The sequence below is a fragment of the Hypanus sabinus genome, chromosome 5 (assembly GCF_030144855.1).
Source record: "Hypanus sabinus isolate sHypSab1 chromosome 5, sHypSab1.hap1, whole genome shotgun sequence".
Classification (NCBI taxonomy): Eukaryota; Metazoa; Chordata; class Chondrichthyes; order Myliobatiformes; family Dasyatidae; genus Hypanus; species Hypanus sabinus.
The window spans coordinates 98630218-98651841 of NC_082710.1; the positions used below are offsets into that span (position 1 = coordinate 98630218).

A 21624-nucleotide genomic window follows, 5' to 3' on the forward strand; every position below is an offset into this window, starting at 1 on the left:
CAAGTCAATGGTCTTGTATATGTAAAAACAACTTTTATTCCTCTTGTACATTAAAGTTAATTTATTTTTATGTGACCCTTTTTAACCTACATGTATCTTTGTTAATTTCATTGTTTACAGCCACTGAAGAAAAATGGCTATTTGAACAAAGCAAAGATCACAGAGGGAGGTAAAAAACTGAGGTACGTTTGAACAGCATTTGGTCTTTGCTCTAACTGGAGACATTTTTGGAATCCATTATTAAATAAGTTGTAGAGGATATTAAGTAGAAATAGTGGACCCATGAGAACAAAATTATGTTCAGCAAATCACTGGAGTTCTTTGAATTTGCAAATAGAATGGATAAGGATGAATCCATTAGTGATGTAGTTGGACTTTCAGTTGTTCTTTGATGAAATGTCATATGAGATCGTTCAACAAAATTAGAGAACATGTAAGACATTTTCAAGTTGGAATATTACAAGATTTGGTGTTGAGACCCCGGCTGAGCATAACATTTATAAATGATTGCATCAGGGATCCAGTGTAATATATCCAACTTTCTTGATGATATGGGGTGACAGTGTAGATTGTGATGAAGATAGAGAAAATGATGCAGAAAGTTTGTGCAAATAAGCAAGGGTATGGGAAATGGGATACAACTTGTGGTCAGGCACTTTAGTCGAAAAACAGAAATGCTGTGCAAGTGGTAAGAGTTGAGATTTGTTAGTGTTTAGACCGAGAACTAGGTGATCTTCTACTAAATAAATCATTGAAAGTTAACATGCAAGAGGAGCAAGCTAGGAAGGAAACACGTTTCTGCAGATGCTGAAATCTGGACCTATAATCTGCTTGAGGCACTTAGTGTGTTGAGTGACATCTGTCGGGGAGAGAAGAATTATCACTTTTTTTGGGTTGAAACCCTGCTTCAGGACTAGTTTGGAAAACTCTCATTGTAAGCAAATTTGCATGAAAGAGAGTGATGTCTTGTTCCAATTATATAAGGCTAGGTGAAACAGCTCCCATACCTTTGGGGAAATAGAGGAAATGTAGTAAAAGTTCACCACATTAATTCATGGCATAATTGCCTTATCGTGTGTGAGGGGTTTAAGCAGAATGGGCCTCATTTTAATTTAGAGGAATATGAACCCATCTCATTGAAAACTACAGTAATCATCACTGGGCTTGAGAGGGTGGATACAGGGATGCTGTTTCCCCACTTCTGATGGTTAGATCAAAATATCTAAATATATAGTTTCTAAATAAATAGCTGGCCATTTTGTGAGAGATGAACAAAAAATTTCATCTGAAATATTCACTTGTATTAAACGTTTGGAATTTTTCACCCGACAGGGCTGTAGAGGCTCAGAATGAGAATCAGAATCAAGTCATGTCATATCATCAGCATGTCATGAAATTTATTGTTTTGCTGCAGCAGTATTTTGCAATACATAATAATCAAAATACTATAATTTACCAAAAGAAGTATAAATAAAATATAAATTAAATAAGTAGTGCCGAAAGAGAGAGAAAATTACTGAGGAAGTGCTCAGGAGTTTATTGTCCATTCAGAAATCTGACGGTGGAGGGGAAGATGCTGTTGCTTAGACACTGAGTGCGTGTCTTCAGACTCCTGTACCCCCTCTTTGATGGTAGCAATGAGAAGAGGGTGCAACCTGAGTGATGGTGGTCCTTAATGATGGATGCTGACTTTTTGAGGCATTGCTTTTTGAAGGTGTCCTGGATGCTGGGGAGGCTGGTGCCCATGACGGAGCTGGCAGAGTTAACAACGTTCTGCAGCTTCTTCTGATCCTGTGCAGTGGCCCCTCCATATCAGACAGTGAGGCAACCAGTTAGACTACTTACCACAATATGTCTGTAGAAATTTCTGGGTGTCTTTGGTGACATGATATATCAATTCTCCTCAAACTCATATAGCTCATATATGCTATTGTGCCTTCAGTAATTGCATCAATACGTTGGCCCTAGGATATATCTTCAGAGATGTTGATATGCAACAACCTTAAAACTGCTCACCCCTTACACTTCTGACTTTCAAAGAGGTCTGGTGTGTGTTCCGTTATCTTACCTTTCCTGAAGTCTATAATCAATTCATTGGTCTTACTGACACTGAGTGTAAGGTTGCTGCTGCAACACCATTTAACCAGCTGATCTATCTCTGTCTTGTAAACCTCCTCCTCCCATCTGAATAGCTGCCAACAATAGTTGAGTTGTTGGCAAATGTATAGATATACGCTTATAGAAAATTATAAATACTCATTTGCTGAGTTAATTCAAGACAGAAGTCAATTGACTTTTAGATGTGGTGAGAATCCATGAATATGAATTATTTGCAGAAAAGTGGCACTAGTTAATAGGTTAGCACTGATCCTGCTGAAGCAGTCACAAAAGGCCAAAAAAGCACACTTCTGCTTCTATTTCTTATAGCCTTGCTTTATATTGACAGACATCTAGACCATTTTGGTTCTATTTTGTCTGGTAAATCTTGCCTATATATTATATCAAATGCTAACTTTTTTGCCTTCTTCCAATTTTCATGGAAGGCATCACCATCAAAATAAAAATATTGAATACCTAATGTAAAGAGACTTCTGGTCCAATGCAAATTGTTGTCATTAAATTCAACATCATAATGAAGTACACTGACTGGCGTCTCCTACAATGCTGTTGGTGCCAAACTGCATTGGTCTCTGCCACTCCTTTGGGTTCATCAGATGCATGGAGAGTGGGAGCTTGCTACAATGGCAACAAATTGCTCTCCATATTGTAATGCCCTGGCTTTATGTATCTAGACAGCTAGGATGCAACATCCATGGTCGACCCTGAACAACACCGTACGCAGTTTGTTCTTGGATCTTACAGTGACAATTTTGAGTGGAATAATAATGAGTTTATTGGTAAATAGCTATACGCCTCATCATAAAGCGACTTTAGTGTTAAAAGTGGATTGTTTTGCTCTATGCTACGGGCTCAAAATGCACACAATGAGAGACGATTCTGAATATTGCCATGCACCCATAAGGACATCTAAACCATGTACGGTGTGTTATTGGATTAAGTCATTCTTCAGACAAATTAGCCTAAAACAGACAGCAGATCTTTGCAAAAATTAATAAGTGTTCTAAAACATGTTTTAGAATCCCTTCATGTTTATCAGGTCCACCCAAAGGAATGTGTTTGTTTTAGCATGTTGTGAATTAAGGAGTAGTAACAATTCCTCCAAGTGTGCTTGTCTTCAGACACAAGCATTCCAACACCTATTTACAGCAAGTTTAATTTTAGTTATATTAACAGAAGGATGACACCTCCAACAGTTATAGATACTGGAGGTACAGTTTTGGTATAGCCCCATGCTTCCATGTACCCTGAAAAAAGATCACAGCTTCACCATTCTCTGAAAAGCTAAGTTACACCAAGCTGCACACTGCACTTTTCCCTGTGACAAGAAAAGGATGTGCATACCAAGATTAACACAAAATCTAACAGCATTAAAAATCAAATTTATATTGCAATGAGTATGAAACTTCACTGATGTGAGATTACCTGCAGGAAGAAATTTCACATCACTTGGCTAGTGTGCAATCAGGAGACAGGCTGTGAGAGGGAGAGTTAATTGACCTAATAGGCTTATGCTATATCCTGCTTTAATATTTGAGGTATATTGACAGGTTGTGACAGTGGAATTTAATTGACCTAATAAGCTTACACAATATCCTTCTTTAATAATCGAGATATATATATATATATTCTGCAAAGTAGTAAGTCTGAAACTCAGAAGGATAAAGAGCATGAACATCTCTAATGAATTCCTGGAGGATATTGTCCTGCCCCAATCAATATATGGTGCAGGTTAATGAGTGAATAATATGTAATCCAGAATATACACTGACTCACTAATTTTTCAGGTTCTGACATCTCTAAAAATATTGTAAGATAACTGTGTGGAAACTAAGAACTAGATCTCAAAATGGCAAGCGTTGTCATATTTTAATGAAGCTAATTCCACTTCTTTCAGTCTAGATATTATTAAAATGCCTGTTCTAATTTTTGGCCACATTTCTTTTGGTATGAGTAGAGCATGTGTGTAAATTGGGCTAGAGTAGATGCTGCTGGACTGTATAACATTTCAGACAAGTAATGTTAAAATATGACAATATTAGATTTTATTACTGAATATTCTGATATGCTCCTTCTTGTTAATAATTAGTTCATAATTGATGATTCTTATTTAAACCAATATTTGCCTGAACCTGTCCAATGCTTTCCTAAGCTATTGGCCTAATTGCAATTAAATATACAGGAGATTCTGGAGATGCTGGAAATCCAGAGAAACACACATAAAATATTGGAGGAACGCAGCAGATCAAGCAGAGTCTAACGGCAGGAATTAGCCGACAGCGTTTCGGGCTGAGACCCCTCTTCAGGATTGGAAAGGAAGAGGGAAGAAGCCAGAATAACAAGGTGGGGTGAGGGGGAGGAGTACAAGCTGGCAGGTATGAGGTGAAGCCAAGTGAGGGGGAAGGTAGTTTTGTGGGCGAGGGGGTGAAGTGAGCGGCAGGGAGATGATATGTATTAAAGGTGAAGAGGTAAAGAAGAGGAATCTGATAGGAGAAGAGAGTGGACCATGGGAGAAAGGGATGGAGCTGGGGCACCAGAAGGAGGTAATTCAAAAGCGAGAAGGGAAAGGGTTAGAGAGAGTCAGAATGGAGAATGGATCAAGAGAGAAAAGGGAGGAGGAAAGAAAGTACTAGTAGTTAGAAAAGTTGGGTTCATACCATCAGGTTAGAGGCTACTCAGATAGAATATAAGATATTGCTCCTCCAACCTGAGAGTGGCCTCGTTGTAGCAGTGGAGGAAGCCATGGGCCAACATGTTGGAATGAAAATGTGGAGTGAAACTTGTCATGGTGTGCGCTGACAATACCAGAACCCAAGTGCAGAAGAAATATAGACTATAATGTAGAGGTGGCAACAAGAGTTTATTCATAATAATTCCAGAAGAGCATTGGTGGCTCAGCTGAGTGACACCACAAGAAGTAACATTCTCAAAAATAGAAACCTGTGATTTGTGCCAATCAGGCATCCAGTTAAATTATACAAGTAACACAGAAACCCTGAGCCTATTAAAATAAACTTAACAAGCTTAAACAGAAGGCACCAGGAAACCCCATTATAAAGATATATCACTCGAGAAAACACAGGGAACTCAAAACCATTAATGACTTTTATTAAACTCAAAACCATTAATGACTTTTATTAAACAATAATAAACAAATTCAAAATGCAGTACAAATCTCAGAGTCCAATAGTCTCCAGTGCCCCACACAAGCCTGAAGAATTCATTACATAAATAAAATGATTGGCCACATTAAAACCCTGCCAGTTGCAGGGTGACAAAATAGTCACCCAATTGACATTGGGTCATACTGATATAGAGGAAGCCCCTCCAGAAGCACTGGATACAGTAATCGACCCTGACAGACGTGCTGGTGAAGGGTGGCCTCACCTGGAAAGACTGTTCATGACCTGAATGGTGGTGAGGGAGGAGGAGAATAGGCAGGTGTAGCACTTCTGCCACTTGCAGGTGTCATGAGAGAGATCAGTTACTGTTGTTCAAAACGTTGCCTTAAATTCTTTTCATTGGCATCATCTTCAATAAGGGTTGTACTTACCAGTACTGTCAGAATAGCTTGTATGGAGTTTCATTCAGAGGTCTTAATCCATGCTGCCTATTTTCTTCAGATAATCTGTCCAAGTACACTGATATCAATTAAAAGAAAACTTAGTCCAGCACTCAAGTGTCTGTTCTACATTGTCTGAGCTAAAAATGTAATATTACAAATTTCTTTCATCTAATTTCCTCAGTCCTTACACACATTTAATAAAATGTTATCTCTGAGCTGACATAAACAATTAACTTTTTTCCATTTACGAAAGCTGTATTCATTAATCAGAGGCTTCCTGTCTTTAAAGCAAGATGTTTAAAATGAGTAAAAATGACATTGAGACATTAAGACCAGTTTAATTTGTAACACAGAAGATGAGCCTAATTTGAGAAAAATATTCAAGAATATTGCAAATGGGTCTATATTCGTTGTCTTCTTTGTAAGACAATAGGGCAAATCCAGATCAGGAATTAATTTCAGAGGGAATGGAAATGGAAATATTTGTCATTGAGTTCTGAATGGTGATTCAGTCCTCCCTATCTCCTTTAAGAATTCAGAGTTACAGTACTTCTGTAACTCGGGGATGCATTCAAGTTGCCAAATGCAATTGGCAAAAGATCACTAAAAAACTGAGCAAAGCTACAGGTATGTCATGCAAAATGAGAGTGACCTGTAATGCAAAACAAGTGCTGTGATTGGAAGAATTCAGGTCAACTGAAAGGCAGCCAAGATTAAATCCTGGATGCATGCCAGAGGGGAAAGTAATTACTATTTTTAGGAGATGATTTTTTCATGAAATTATTATGGACTCCATATACTGTATATTGAGAATAACTATATCAAAATGTTACAGTATATTCTATAGAATTACACTTTCCTATTTCTGCCATTTATTCCAACATCTGTCTGTAGTTGGGATGTTGCTGAGATGGGTGGGGTGAGGTGACTTTTTTTTTTTGGAAGAATATAATAGCAAACCATTTTTACCCTGAATTTTGTCAGTCAATCCTTTCTCCCCTTTCCACAACAAGTTCTAGTCAAAAGCCTCTTTATATGCATTTAAAGAGGCTGATCTATAAATCTCTAAATGCTGATCTTTAATTTAAGCTGAAAGATCAGTGGCAACAAAATGAATTATTATCATTAAAAGAAATTAAGTGAGATAAATTAAAGAAAAAGTATAGGATAAGAATCTGGTGATAGAAGCTTGAGATTGGCACTAACAAAATAGCTTTTTTTCCAGGCAACCAGAAGGGCTGAATATACTTTGTATGTCCTGAAGAAATCTGAGCAGTTACATGATTGTAGCAATTGAGAAATTGACTAATAATCTATGGGATCCTTAGCCTGTAAAAATAAGTGCATTTGCTTGCATCCATAAAAATTATCTAAACATGCTGTGAATGCTTAGCAGGTTAAACAGTATCTGCGAGAGAAATAGAGTTAATATTTCTGGTCAATGACATTCAAGCAGAATTGTCTTTGATGAAAAATCATCAGCTTGAACATTAAACTCTTTATCTCTTTCTACAGATGCTACCTGACCCGCTAAGTAAATACAATGTGTTCTTGATTTATTTCAGATGCTTAGCATTTGTTTTCATTTTTTCCTTTTGCAGTAATTGTTTTAGGCCAGCTATGAGTACACCTCTAGTAAATCACTATCATCAAAGTGCAGTAGGGGACAGGTGAAGTTGTTCAGTTTTACCAGAACCAATTACTCAATTCATGTAATTGACCCATCATTCCATGAGGCATCCGATATTTAACTTAACCAAGTTATTTAAAGGACCTGTGGAATATATCAGGAAAGGAAAACTATTAAATGCTGTATAAATGATTTTTTGAGAAGTTACAGTGTTTCAAAGGATGCTGCAGATGATACAATCAAAAATCAAGGCAAGTTGGTCTTGATATTTGTCTGGGTAGAAATCTGGCAGGCTCAGATGCTCAGCCTTCATGGAATAGATCTGATTTTTATTCATTTAAAATAAATGGAAGTAAAATTGCACAACTGGGAGAAAGGAAGAGTAACTTGCTCTTATAGATTATAACTGATGAATGTGAGAATGTACCCTGCTGTTCTTAAGAAAATTTTAGCGCCTTATGGTGAACATTTATTGGAGTGGAGTTGGACAGATTGCTAGTATGGATCTAATGGATGCCGTGGAAGTATTTTATAGATGTCCCTTCTTTTACACTGTGTACACGTGATTTTGGGTGGCAGAGCGGAAATGTGTCTCCATCAAAGGAGGTGTAGGGTGCTCCTTCACTCCACTAGCCTGCAGGTCACCCTTAGGCAAGGTGTAGCACTCGCTTAGCCCCCTTCACCTCAATCAGGGTCATGTGAAGCATGGAAGCAGGAGGTGGATAGTCATATAAGCAGCTGGTGCATATCACAAGTCCTGGTCATTCCCCTCATAATCTCCTTTTTTTCCAGGGAGCCACAACCTCAGTTTCTCCATACTATCCACGTGACTGGTCACCAAATCACAGAAATATTGTAATTAATCTCTTTCAGGTGATCTCCAAAGCCTTCAAGTCTTTTCCAAAGCATGGCATCCAGATTCCATGGGTTTAAAGGAGGTTTTCAAAGGAGGAAAATTATTCTGTGTTTGAAAGACTTATCATATGAGGAATGTTTGATCACTCCTGGAATTCAGAAGAATTAGAGGGGTGGGGGATCTCATTGAAACTTATGGAATATTGAAAGGCATCGATAGAGTGGATGTGGAGAGGATGATTCCTATGGTGGGGGAGTCTAAAACCGGAGGAGACAGCCTCAGAATAGAAGGGATGTCCTTGAACAGAGATCAGAAGGTATTTCTTCAGCCAGACAGTGGTGAATCTGTGGAATTCATTGCCACAGGCAGCTGTGGAGGCCGAGTTATTGGGGAGATTTAAGGGAGAGGTTGATAGGTTCTGGATTACTCAGGGCATGAAGGGATACATGGAGAAGGCAGAAAAAATTGGGCTGAGAGGAAATGGATTAGCCTTGCTGAAGCGACAGAGCAGACTTGATGGGACAAATGGCCCAGTTCTGCTCCTATGTCTTATGGTCTTAATCTCTTCTTCATGGTCTCCAGAGTCTTCTCAGCTTTTCTAAAGCAAGGCATACAGAACTGGTCATAAATATGTCACCTGTGATTGAAAAGGCATCATGCCTTCCTTGTTGTTGCAAATGTGCCTCGATTTATAATGTCCAGGGTGCACACGTGAAGTAGCAGGAAAGGGATTACACATAAATGATCACTTTGAAACTGAACGATCCTGATTACACCTTCCACTTTTCGGCAGATATATTACACACTTGCACTGTTCACAATTATTCATCCAGAGCTTATTTCCTCTACTTTGATCATAAGTCAGCATATTTTATTTCTCCTTTATTCTGCAACAGAACATTTTTTGATCGTAGTGCAACCTTCAAACACATCAGTGAACATCATTAGCTGTAGTTATTTATGTCTAACATACAATACTTCTCAACCACTGTTGATAGATTTTTCTGCTAAGAAACAGCTAAAACAGCAAAATATTGCATTTTGATTATTTTTTTATATCTGAGTGAGTTTGATATTTTCATTAAAAGCAACTCTCAGAAATTTGATTACCTTGGCCCTGTTAACTTTAGAGTAGTGATTGTCGAAATATGTTTCCTGAAATGAAACAGGGTTGATTTCCAGGTCACTTAACATCACTGTGGAAATTTGACCCAATATTCCCAGAGTGAATTATGCTCATATGACAGATGTGAGTTAAAACCATAAGACCATAAAACGTAGGAGCAGCTTTAGGCCATTTGGCTCTTTGAGTTTGCTCCACCATTCTATCATGGCTGATTCATTATTCCTCTCAACCCCATTCTCCTGTCTTCTGCTCATAACTTTTGACGCCCTGACTAATCAAGAACTTATCAACCCCCGCTTTAAATATAGCAATGATTTGGCATCCACAGTCACATGTGGCAATGAATTCCACTGATTCACCACTCTCTGGACAAAGAAATTCTTCCTCCTCTCTGCTCTAAATAGTCATCCCTCTGGACTGAATCAGCCACTATAGGAAACACCTACCCTCCATCCACTCTATCCAGACCTTTCAATATCTGATAAGTTTCAATGACACCCTGCCTTCCTCATTCTATAAACTCCAGTGAGTACAAGCCCAGGGACATCAAATGCTCCTCATACATTAACCCTTTCATTGTTGAACTTCCTCTGGACCCTCTCCAATGGTAGCACCCGTTTTTTTTTAAGATAAGGGGTCCAAAATTGCTCTCAATACTCCAAGTATGGTCTGAATAATGCCTTATAAAGCCCCAGTGTTACAGCTTTATTCTTATATTTTAATCCCGCCAAAATGAATACTAACATTACATTTGTCATCCTTACCACTGAATTCCACATCAAATAGTCATCCACTGGGGTCATACACTGCAATGCTCCTTTTGGATAATTGCATGGGAAAATAGATTAAATCATTCTGGATTTTATTAACTCCTGCCTCTGGAATATGGTATGAAATTCCAGAACATACTCCTGGAATACAGCAAAGCTCTGATTATCTTCTTTCAGATTGATTAGAAATCCTGAGAGTTTATCTGTTTTCCAAATTCCCTTTAACCTCTCTGGGTTCCATTTTCCCACAGTCCTTTTTTTTTGCTTTACTGAGTCCATCATATATGCTCCTAAACACCCAGCAAGTCATTTGTTTCTGATATCCTTTGAAATTGACTGGGCTGCCATTTCCTAGACTTCCTTTAAATGCACAAGGTGCTTACGTTTCCTTGAAACTGATTGGGCCCTATTTGCTGCACTCCATTTAAACTCACTGAAACTACACTTCCCACACACCCAACCCCCTTTAAACTGTCTGTGATATGTTTCCCAAGATCCTTTCAAAGCTACCTGATTATTTTGGAAATTTATTGGGATACATTGTTTCAGCTGAAAAATGATTTAGAAATACATTGACTATTAGAAGTTAAAAATATCAATGTTCTTGAATGGAAAAGCCTATAGTCGATACGGCCCGGTCACAGACAAGCCAACCCCACCAATTAGCACATCCACACGGACCACCGTTGCAGGAAAGTAGCATCCGCTGCTGCAATCAGGAAGAAGGTATAGGAGCCTCAGGACTCACACCACCAGGTTCAGGGACAGTTATTACCCCTCAATCATCAGGTTCTTCGACCAAAGTTGATAACTTCTCTGCCCCATTGCTGAATTGTTCTCACAACCTGTGGACTCACTTTCAAGAATTGTTAATCTCATGTTCCCAATATTTATTGTTTATTTATTTATATTATTTATATTAAATATTATATTATTTATATTTATTTATCATTTTTCTCTTTTGTATTAGCACAGTTTGTTGTCTTTTGGACAGTGGTTATCTGGCTGTCCTGTTGAGTGTGATATTTAAGAACATAAGAAATAGGAGCAGGAGTAGGTCATCCGGCCCATCGAGCCTGCCCCATCATTCAATAAGATCATGGCTGATCTGTCCGTAAACTCAGCTCCATCTACCTGCCTTTTCCCCATAACCCTTAATTCCCTTACTATGTAAAAACCTATCTAACTGTTTCTTAGATATATTTAGTGAAGAAGCCTCAACTGCTTCCCTGGGCAGAGAATTCCACAGATTCACCATTCTCTGGAATAAACGGTTTCTCCTCATCTCCATCCTAAATCCTGTCCCCTGAATCTTGAGGCAATGTCCTTGAGGCAATTTCATTCACTCCGTTATACAGTATTTCTTGCATTTGCTGAGTATACCAGCAAGAAAACTTATCTCACAGTTGTATATGGTGACATATGTGCCCTTTAATAATAAATTCTGTGATGGAGAGCACTCAGCAAACACATTCCTTACACACACCATTCACTCACACGTGAACATTGCCTCATCATTCTGCTGTTGTTGCGCTGAATGTACACACGTCAATGTCTTCCCTGGTATATTCTCATAATGAGTCCAAAACCAATTGATACACTCAGGCTGGCTTTACGGTGCCTTTCTCACCATACACGGTAAAATATTCCATTCTTTAGTAATGGGGATGAGTAAATATGCATATGGAATACAGACAAAGTACTGGAGGAACTCAGAAGGCCAGGCAGTGTCGATGGAAAAGACTGAACAGTCAACGGTTCGGGCCAAGACCCTTCTTTGGGACTGAGATGGAAGGGGGGAGATAAGCTGAATTAAAAGGTGGGGGAAGGGAAAAGAGGCTAGCTGGAATGTAATAGGTAAAGCTAGATAGGAGGGAAAGGTCAAGGGCTGGAGAAGAAAGAATCTGATAGGAGAGGAGAGTGGACAACAGGAGAAGAGAAAGGAGGAAACCAGGGAAAGGTGAGAAGAAGTGAAATGTCAGAATGGAGAATAGAGAAAGGGGCGACAGGGATGAATTTTGTTTATCGGAAGGAGAAATTAATATTCATACATCAGGTTGGAGGGTACCCAGATGGAATACAAGGTGTTGCTCTTCCACCCTGAGGGTGGCCTCATCTTGGCACATTTTCCAAATGAAAATCAGACTCGGAATTAAAATGTTTCGCCACAGGAAGTCCCGCTTGTGGTGGATGGTCCTGATATACTCAACAAAACAGTTCCCAAGTTTACGACAGTTCTCATCAATGTAGAGGCCACATCAGGAGCACCAGACACAATAGATGATCCCTGCAGCTTCACAGGTGAAGTGTTGCCCCACCTGGAAGGCATATTTGGGACCCTGAATGGATGTGAGGGAGGAGGTGTAGCAAATAGGCCACTTGCAGAGTTAAATGCCTGGAGGGAGAGTAGTGGGGAGGGATGAATGGACAAGGGAGTTGTGGAGGGAAGCTGGGGGGATCTGTTGGGCTCTGGTGTCAAGGAAGAAGCAAAACCCAAGGCCTTTCTGATGAGGGATAGAGGTATACAGGGACATGGTGAAAATAAGGCAGTCAAAAAAATACTGCCCAATTACATTAGCATATAACCTGTAGCAGCAGAGGACTCAACACATTAGACTACTGTTATACTAAGATAAGGAATGCCAACCGTTCCATCCCTAGTTTGCATTTTGTGAAGTCTAAGCTGTTACGGTATGGCAACAATGAATATATAATTGAGACAGGTTTTTTATAACATATAAGACATTTATCAAACACTGCTAAAAAACCCCAGAAGTAAACAAACGACTAACTTAACTGGAAGTCGACTGCTATATGGCAGCTGGAACAGTTCTTAACGCAAGAAATGCAAAGTCAGTTCTTTAAAGTAGTATTGCAAAATGTCCAAAATGATTTACAGTCAGTTAGGAGAGACCTTCCTTGAAGTAATAGATTCTCTTTCATGATGTTACTGCTCATCCCAGCCAAAGTATGCCTTGCCCGAAAGATTTACAATAAGGAAAATAAAATAGCTTAAAAAAGGCACTGTCCTTTTCCTTTTGGCGAATAACTCACTGCCCCAGTCCTTTCTGCTCTTACACAGGGACTAATGTGGGTGCAGATTACTAATTCCATCCAAAGGAGGATCAAATAAGGTTGAACCTGTTTACCGCCGACACCACCAACTTGCCTCAATTCTTTGGCTTCCCGAACTTCGATAAATCTTCACTCTCCAACTGGACTTTAACTGGCAGTGATTTTCAGAACTGCCAGCACAACGATTCTTACAATAGAAATTAAAACTCCACTTTTAAAATGAAACTGCATCATTAAAATCAAATACGCAGCAGAACGGAGTAACTGACAAATTAAACCATGAACTGACCTGCGTCACAGGGAGGGGTTCTCCTTTTATACCCTGTTGAAACAGGCCATCACATGACCTCTCACTGTCGGGAAAATTACATCACTCCAACATCACAAGACCATTACATCATGCCCAGCAGAGCCTCAATTACATCATGGTCATGTGACAGTCACAGGATACCCACGGATTCGTAACAAATCATCTGGCTGTCATCCTCCTACCTGCATACTGGCAAGGCACCAGGGGTAAAGATAATGCCGTGGGAGGCAGAGTGGCAGCTGCAGGATTGCTTCATGTTGGTGGACTGGACCATATTCAATGGCTCCTCAGAGGACCGGAATGAATACATCATGTTTGCAAATGAATTTATAAAGACACTCGTGGATGAGTGTGTATCCATGAAATCATTCAGAGTCTTCCCCAACTAGAAGCCCTGGAAAAACCAAGAGATCCACAATCTGCTAAGAGCCAGATCAGTGGCATTGAGATATGATGACTAAAAGCACAAGATGTCCAGGTATGAATTCCAGAAAGCCATCTCACGTGCAAGGTGGCAATTCCAGATTAAGGTTGAATCACAGAAGGATGCTCAACAGCTGTGCCAGGGCTTGAATGCTATCATGTCCTACAACACCAAACCAAGTGACAGATGTGTCAAGAAGGGTTTGCTCCCAGATGAGCTCAATGCCTTTTACGCTTGCTATGAACAAGAGAACATGGAGGCACCATCACAAATTCCCACAGCCCCCTGTGATTTCAATCTCTGAGGCTGACTTGAAGTGTCCTTCAGCAGGGTGAACTCAGGGAAAGAATCTGGTCCAGATGGTACACCTCATGGAGTACTGAAAAACTGTGCTAATCAGCTGGCTGAAGTGATCTCTAATATCTTTATCCTCTCAGAGCAGTCTGAGGCTCCCACCTGCTTTCAGCAAACCTCAGTCATCATTCCTCTACCGAAGAAGAACGTAGTTGCTTGCTTCAATGACTGTTGTCCAATAGCACTTACATCCACTCTGATGAAGTGCTTTGAGAGGATGGTCATAAAGTGTATAAATTCTGATTGAGGAATGACTTGGATCCACTTCAATTTGCCTACCATCACAACAGGTCAACAACAAATGCCATTCCATTGGCTGTTCACTCAAACCTGCAATGTCTGGAGAGTGAAGATGGTACATCAACATGCTCTTCAGTGACTACAGTTCAGCATTCAATACTATCACTTCCTCTAAACTAACCAATAAGACCCAAGACCCAGGTGTCAATACCTCCTTGTGTGATTGGATCCTCAATTTCCTCACATGCAGACTCCAGTCAGTTCCGATTGGCAACATCTCCTCAATCATCATCAGCAGAGGTGCAGCACAAGGCTGTGTGCTTATCCCTCTGCTCTACACACGTTATACTTATGACAGTGAGGCTAAGTGCAGCTCCAATGTCATATTCAAGTTTGCTGATAACATCATTGTTGTTGGCCAAATCAAATATGGTGACGAATTGGCAAATAGGATGGAGATTGAAAATATGGTTGAAGTGTACCATAAACAACCTCTCACTCAATGTCAACAAGACTAAGGAGCTGATTATTAACTACAGGAGGAAGAAACCGGAAGTCCATGAGCCAGTACTCATCGGACAATCAGAGGAGGAGAGAGTCAGCAGCTTTAAATTCCTTGGTGTTATCATATCAGAGGATCTGCTCTGGGACCAGCATGTAAGTTTCATTATAAAGAAGCATGGCAGTGCCTCTATTTTCTTAGAACTTTGTGCAGATTCGGCCTGTCATCTAAAAATTTGACAAGCTTCTATAAATGCGTAGTGGTGAGTGTATCGATTGGCTGCATCACAGCCTGGCATGGAAACACGAATGGAAAAGCCTACAGGCATAAATGGATACAGCCCTACCAATCACAGGAAAAGCCTTCCCCACCATTGTGCAAATCTCCATGGAGTGCTGCATCCACCATCAGGAGTCATCCTCACACCATCAAGGCCATGCTCTCTTCTTGCTGCTGCCCTTGGCAAGAGGGTACATCAGCCTTAGGCCCCACATCACCACATTCAGGAACAGTAATTACACTTCAACTATCAGCCTTTTGAATGAGTGTGGATAACTTCACTCACCTCCAACTGAACTGATTCCGTAACCTATGGACTCATTTTTAAGTAGCAACAACTTATGTTCTTAGTACTTTTAATGTATTTATTGATCTATCTATTTATTTATCTACCTATTTATTTATTATTACTTGTTTATTTGTATTTGCACAGTTTGCCTTCTTTTACACATCGCTCGTTTGTCAGTATTTGCTTGTTTGTAGTTTTTCATTGATTCTATTTTAATTCTTTATTCTGCTGTGAATGATTGCAAGAAAATGAAAATCTGGGCAGTGCATGGTGATGTAAGTGTACTTAGATAATAAATTTACTTTAAACTTTCAACTTTGGGACATGCAGCCTTCATTATTCACTGAGTACAGGAGCTGGGAAGCTGTGTTGCAGTTATATACGGCATAGCTGAGGCCATATTCAAAAGGTGGGTGATGGTGGAGCATCCTCAGAATAAACCACTACACATGTGAAATTGGAATGAGGAGGAATTTCATTCAGAAAAGGTAGTGAAAACCTGGACAATGATGGATGTTCCTTAAGGTTGTTATAGCCGAGGGAAATACTGATGATAAGCCCCGGCCATCTATTAAATACTCCAACTGGCATGTGTCTCAAATATCTCTAACAACCAAGTCCCGCTCCTGGACTTTTCACCTGGCTTAGCTGCTAAGCCTGGCAGAACTGTTGCTTCTGACAGGAGGAAGGGCAAAAGTGATTGATAAGCACCTTAAAACCAGTCGCTTTGGGCAGATGAAGCTCATCAGCCATGGATGGGGACTTACCCTTGTAAGCAGATCAAGAGCCCACCTGCCTCCTCCATCACTACCATTCAATGCCCCAAACAGTCCTTCCAGGTGAGGAGAGACTTCGCCTGTGAGTTTGTTGGAGTCATCAAATGTATCGGGTGCTCCAGGTGTAGCCTCCTGTATATCGATGATAACCAATATGGATTAGGAGACTGCTTCATTGAGCACCTTCACTTTGTCTGCCACAAAAAGAGGGATTTCTTGGTGGTCACCCTTTCAATTTGACTCCTCACTGCCGTTCTGACATGTCAGTCCATGACCTCCTCTACTGCCACAAAGAGGCCACACTCAAGTTGGAGGAGCAATACCTTATATTCCATCTGGGTAGCTTCCAACCTGATGGAATGAACATTGATTTCATGAACTTTAAGTAATTATCCCCTCCCCCATCCCCCTCCTTCACTATTTCCCATTCCTTTTTCTCTCTCATACCTTCTGTTCTTGACTACCCATCACCTCCTTCTGGTGCTCCTCCCCTTTCCCTTTTTTCCAAGGACTTCTGTCCTTTCCAATTAGATTCCCTCTTGTCCAACTCTTTATCTCTTCCACCAATCAATTTCCCAGCTCTTCACCTGCTCCTGGTCTCACCTCTCGCCTTCCACCTTGTGCTTCTTCATCCCCTCCTCCCACCCTCTTATCCCAACTCTTCCCCCTTCCTTTACACTCCTGATGAAGGGTCCCAGCCCAAAACATCGACTGTTTATTCCCATACATAGATGCTGCCTAACCTGTTGAGCTGCTCCATCATATTGTGTGTATTGCTCTAGATTTCTGAATCTGCAGTGACTCTTGTGCCTATGATCTATCTTACTCCTGTGTGGCTCCTCGCCACCATTTGAAATTCTGCCAGCAAAAGTTGTGATGTTGGCAAATTTATAGAAGGTGATAGCCACACAGACATGGGTGCAGAGCCAGCAGAGCAGGAGGCTAAGCATGAATCCTTGTGGTGTGCCAGTGTTGATTGTCATTGGGGAGGAGATGTTATTTCTGATCTGTGATCTCCCAGTGAGAAAGTCAAGGATCCAGTTGCAGACAGAGATACAGAGGCCCCGGTTTTGGAGCATGTTGATTAGAACTGAGGGCATGATTGTGTTGAATGCTGAGCTATAATCAATAAACAGTGAACTGATGCAGGTATTACTAATGCCCAGGTGATCCAACACCAAGTGGAGAGGCAGTGAGATTGCCTCTGCTGTAGGCCTATAGTGAGAATAGGCAAATTGCAGCAGGTCCAAGTCCTTGCATAGGCAGGGGTTGATTCCAGTAATGACCAACCTCTCAAAACACTCCATCACAGCAGATGTGAGTGCTGCTGAGCGATAGTCATTGAGGCAGTTCACCTTACCCTTCTTGGGCACTAGTATAATTGTTGCATTCTTGAAGCAGGTGGGAACCCCTGACTGCAGTAGTGAGAGATGGAAGATGTCCTTAGCACTCCCACCAGTTGGTAGGCGCAGGTTTTCACAGGCCAACCAGGTATAACATCAGGGCCTGTTGCCTTATGTGAGTGCTGAAGTAATGGCCTGCGAACCCTGCCAAAGGTTGATGGGCATCCAATTACACCTCTAACTTCAATTAGAATTTTTTTCACCCTTAAAATAACCTTCTGTAGGTCATATCTGGACGTTTTGTATAGTTTTGGATCATTGGTCTTGAATGCCACATATCTAGCCCTCAGCAGACTATGAATCTTCTGGTTCGGGTATGATACTAAGATTATTATACTGGTACCAACTAATATTAAATATATTGCAGAGTTTATGTTAATGATCAGGCAATCTTCTTGAGTGTTCAAATACATTTATAGGACTACATAGCCTATTCCTGTAAGATGATTTTTTTCTTAAATTAAATTCAAGGTTTTCCCTGTGATTTCTAAACCTTTATAGTGTTCTAAACTATTGTAGAGTATTTTGATTTACATCACTTAAAGCCATCCAAATAAGCATAATTGTAATAAAATTTGTCAGCACCAGCAGAAAGTGAGCGGAAAAGTCTGTTAAATGGAAAGCAACATCAGGAATGAATTCAAAAAGAGCAGGTGATTCTGTGCGAATCCCTGGAGCTGGAGAATTACTTCTCAATAAATCTCAATTATTATCAGAGTTTATTTTCATAATCGTTGGTACTGGTAATTTTATGTTTATTCTCTGCAAACAATTGCAGGGAAAACAATTTGGTCATTAAAATGCTTCAAGGCCAATTCTTCCTCATTTCTTTAACAGATTGAATAACTGAGACTTACTCACCATGGAACATAAATGTTCTGTAATAGACTGCAATGTAAGTTATGTTTCTGGTGATGATAATTGCGAATTGAACAACATAATGTCCTTAGGTGGTTTACAATAGCAAATTGAAGCAACTATTACCAGGAAGCAAGGGGCAGGCACATTAAGCAAATTGCATCCATAAGATTTTTACTTTCTTTGTTTTGATCAAATCTGTACGTTGCAATTAATTGCTTCTAATGTATAAAATATTTTTCAGTTAGCATTAATTTCTATAAAATTACCCATTGCACACATGAAAGTAGATTAGTTTCTGACCCCTGTTACATGCAGGATTCAAATTTATTTGTGACATGTTGCAAATCTACATGTTATTATTTTATCAATGTCCCATGTGAATAGAGAATAATTTGTTCCTTATGCAATGTATAAAGGTTTTATGATCACAAATGATTGCTTGGGGTGAACCAAATTGGAAGCACTGATTTCACATCTGATGGGAATTAGAGCCATCATATAGCAAATTGGATTTGGTAACTTATCTGTAAGTGTATGGGGTTGAACTCCAATTACTTTACCTATTTAACTATGTTGATACATGTTATAAGAAAGTTCCAAAGAAAAACATCCAAACTTTTATTCTGATGGTCATGAACTATCAAGTTAGAAATTTGCCAGATGAAGTGAGTTTTGATCTCCAATGATTTGACAATTTTGCAGATAAATATATTATTTTCTGCAACATTTTGTTGGCTTTGTGGATGATCACGTGCTGTTTCTGCAACATTTCCTCCTACAGCATTAAGCATTATCTGGGGAAAGTATAGGAATGGGAAAATAGGTGATAGGAACAAAGATGTTGAGATCAAAGAGAACTGTGGGTGGTTGCATTATTAAAGATTTGAATTATGGAATGATGTTTCACAGAAGGAAGTTATTAGGCCCACTTTGCTGATGCCAGCACTTTGATAGAGCTCTCTAATTAGCCTCAACCCTCCATTCTTTTCCTATAGCTCTGTAATTATACTTCTCCTTCAGGTATTATCCAAACCTCTTTTGAAATTTTCTATTGAATTTGTGTCCACTACCCTTGCAGGTAATGAATTCCAAATCACTAAAAGCTGTAGGGAAAAAAAAACTATCTTCACTTTACTCTAGTTCTTTTGCCAAACACTTTCAATCCATTTCAAATGAGTGACAATTCTAATAAAACATTTAAAATATAAAATACCTTGATCAAATCTTGTCTTTACTTCATCCACTTGAAATAAAGAATGGCCTCAGCTTCTTCATTTTCTCTTTGTAATAAACCAGAGTACTGATCTGATAAACCCCTTCTGCATACTCCCTAGATAGCTTTTCATAAATGGAATGGCCACATTTGATCAAATTAGTCCACTAGAAGCTCTGGGCTAGAACACGATGAACTGCCTGAACGGAGTGAGCGCATTTCCATTAGCGGGAGAGGCTAGAATTTCAGGATACAGCCTCAAAGTAAAGAGACATTGCTTTAGATCTAAGATGAGGTATTTGAGAGGTTTAGGATGGTGGGGGTGGGGTGGTGTTAAGGGTTATGGGGGATAAGCCAAGAGTTTGGGGCTGAGCAAAGAAAACAAACAACTATGATTGAATAGTGAAGCAGGCTTAATGGTCTGAATGGCCTGATTCACTCCTTTATCTTATAACCTATCGGTCTCCACCTTAGTATACCCAGGGACTTGGCATCTACAACCCTTTGTGGGAATGAATTCCAAATGTTCATCGCCTTCTAGCTGCAGAAATTCCTCTTCATCTCAGTTCTAAAGGGACAGCCATTTATACTGTGGCTGCAGTCGCAAATTCCAGACACTTCTACTAATGAAATGAGTCCACTCCATAAGGAAACCTTTCAAAATTCAGTAGGTTTTGTTGAGTTACCTTCCCCCCATTCTTCAGTAGGGTTTCAAGGTTTCACCTAATATTCTGGCTTTTTACTTTGTTGGCTTTTGTAAATTAAGTCTAGAATTCAAAACACTTCTTTAGTTAATTGTCTTACTTTGTCAACCTAGATCTCTATATTCCTTCATCACTAAAATGATACTGTTTAGTTCATACTGCTGTTTGTATTCTCCCTACCACAATACACCACTACATAGGGCTTTCTATTTATATTTGCCACGTGGCCAATGAGATCAACCTCCATATGAGGATTACAATCCACTCTGAGAAGCCAAGTATACAGAGTATAATGTTCTTTATCACATCCTCAGCATTCAAGTGTGATATCATAGTGAAGGGGCAACAGAAATCTTGGACCCAATGTCGATAAGATGACGGAATTGATTGTGTACTTCAGAAAGGGGAAATTGAGGGAATACACAAGGGGTCAACAGTGGAAGAGGCAAGCAGTTTCAAGTTCCCGGGTGTCAACTTCTTTGAAGATGTCTCATAGACCCAACACATTGATGCAATTACGAAGAAGGCTATATTTCATTCGGAGTCTGAGGAGATATGGTATGTCACCAAAGTCCCTTGCAAATTTCTTCAGAAGTATTGTGTAGAACATTCTAATTGGTTGCATCACCATCTGGTATGGAGGGGCCACTGTACAGGATTGGAAAAAGCTGCAGAGGATTGCAAACTCATCCAGCTCCATCATGGGCACTTGCCTGCCCAGTATCAAGAACATCACAAAAGGCATTGCTTCAAATAAGCAGCATCCATAATGAAGAACCCCATAACCCAGGACATGCTTTTGTCTTAGGAGCCTGAAGACACACACTCAACACTTTAGGAACAGGTTCTTCCACCGTCAGATTTCTGAATGCGCAATAAACAAATCTATGAACACAGACTCACTTATTCGTTCTCTTTTTGCATTAATTATTTTTTTTAATATATGGTATATTTGTTATTGTAATTTATTGTATTTTCTAATGTATTGCAGTGTTCTATTGATGCAAAACAACATAGTTCACAACACAATTCATAATAAACCTAAATTTGATTCTGACTGATTCTGAAGTGGATAAATATGAAGCCATTTTTAATAATATGTTTAATTATCTTAAAAATACTTTCTGGT

The 21624-nt window shown here is 39.6% G+C and overlaps 1 protein-coding gene across 1 annotated transcript in view; it reads left to right on the top strand.

Annotated features, from left to right (window-relative positions):
- Positions 1 to 21624, top strand: part of arhgap15 (Rho GTPase activating protein 15) — a 728119-nt gene that overhangs the window by 168054 nt on the left and 538441 nt on the right. The window contains exon 5 of the mRNA XM_059970253.1: positions 121 to 182. Within this exon, the coding sequence (XP_059826236.1) occupies positions 121 to 182 (62 nt within the window). The remainder of the gene's footprint in view (positions 1 to 120; positions 183 to 21624) is intronic.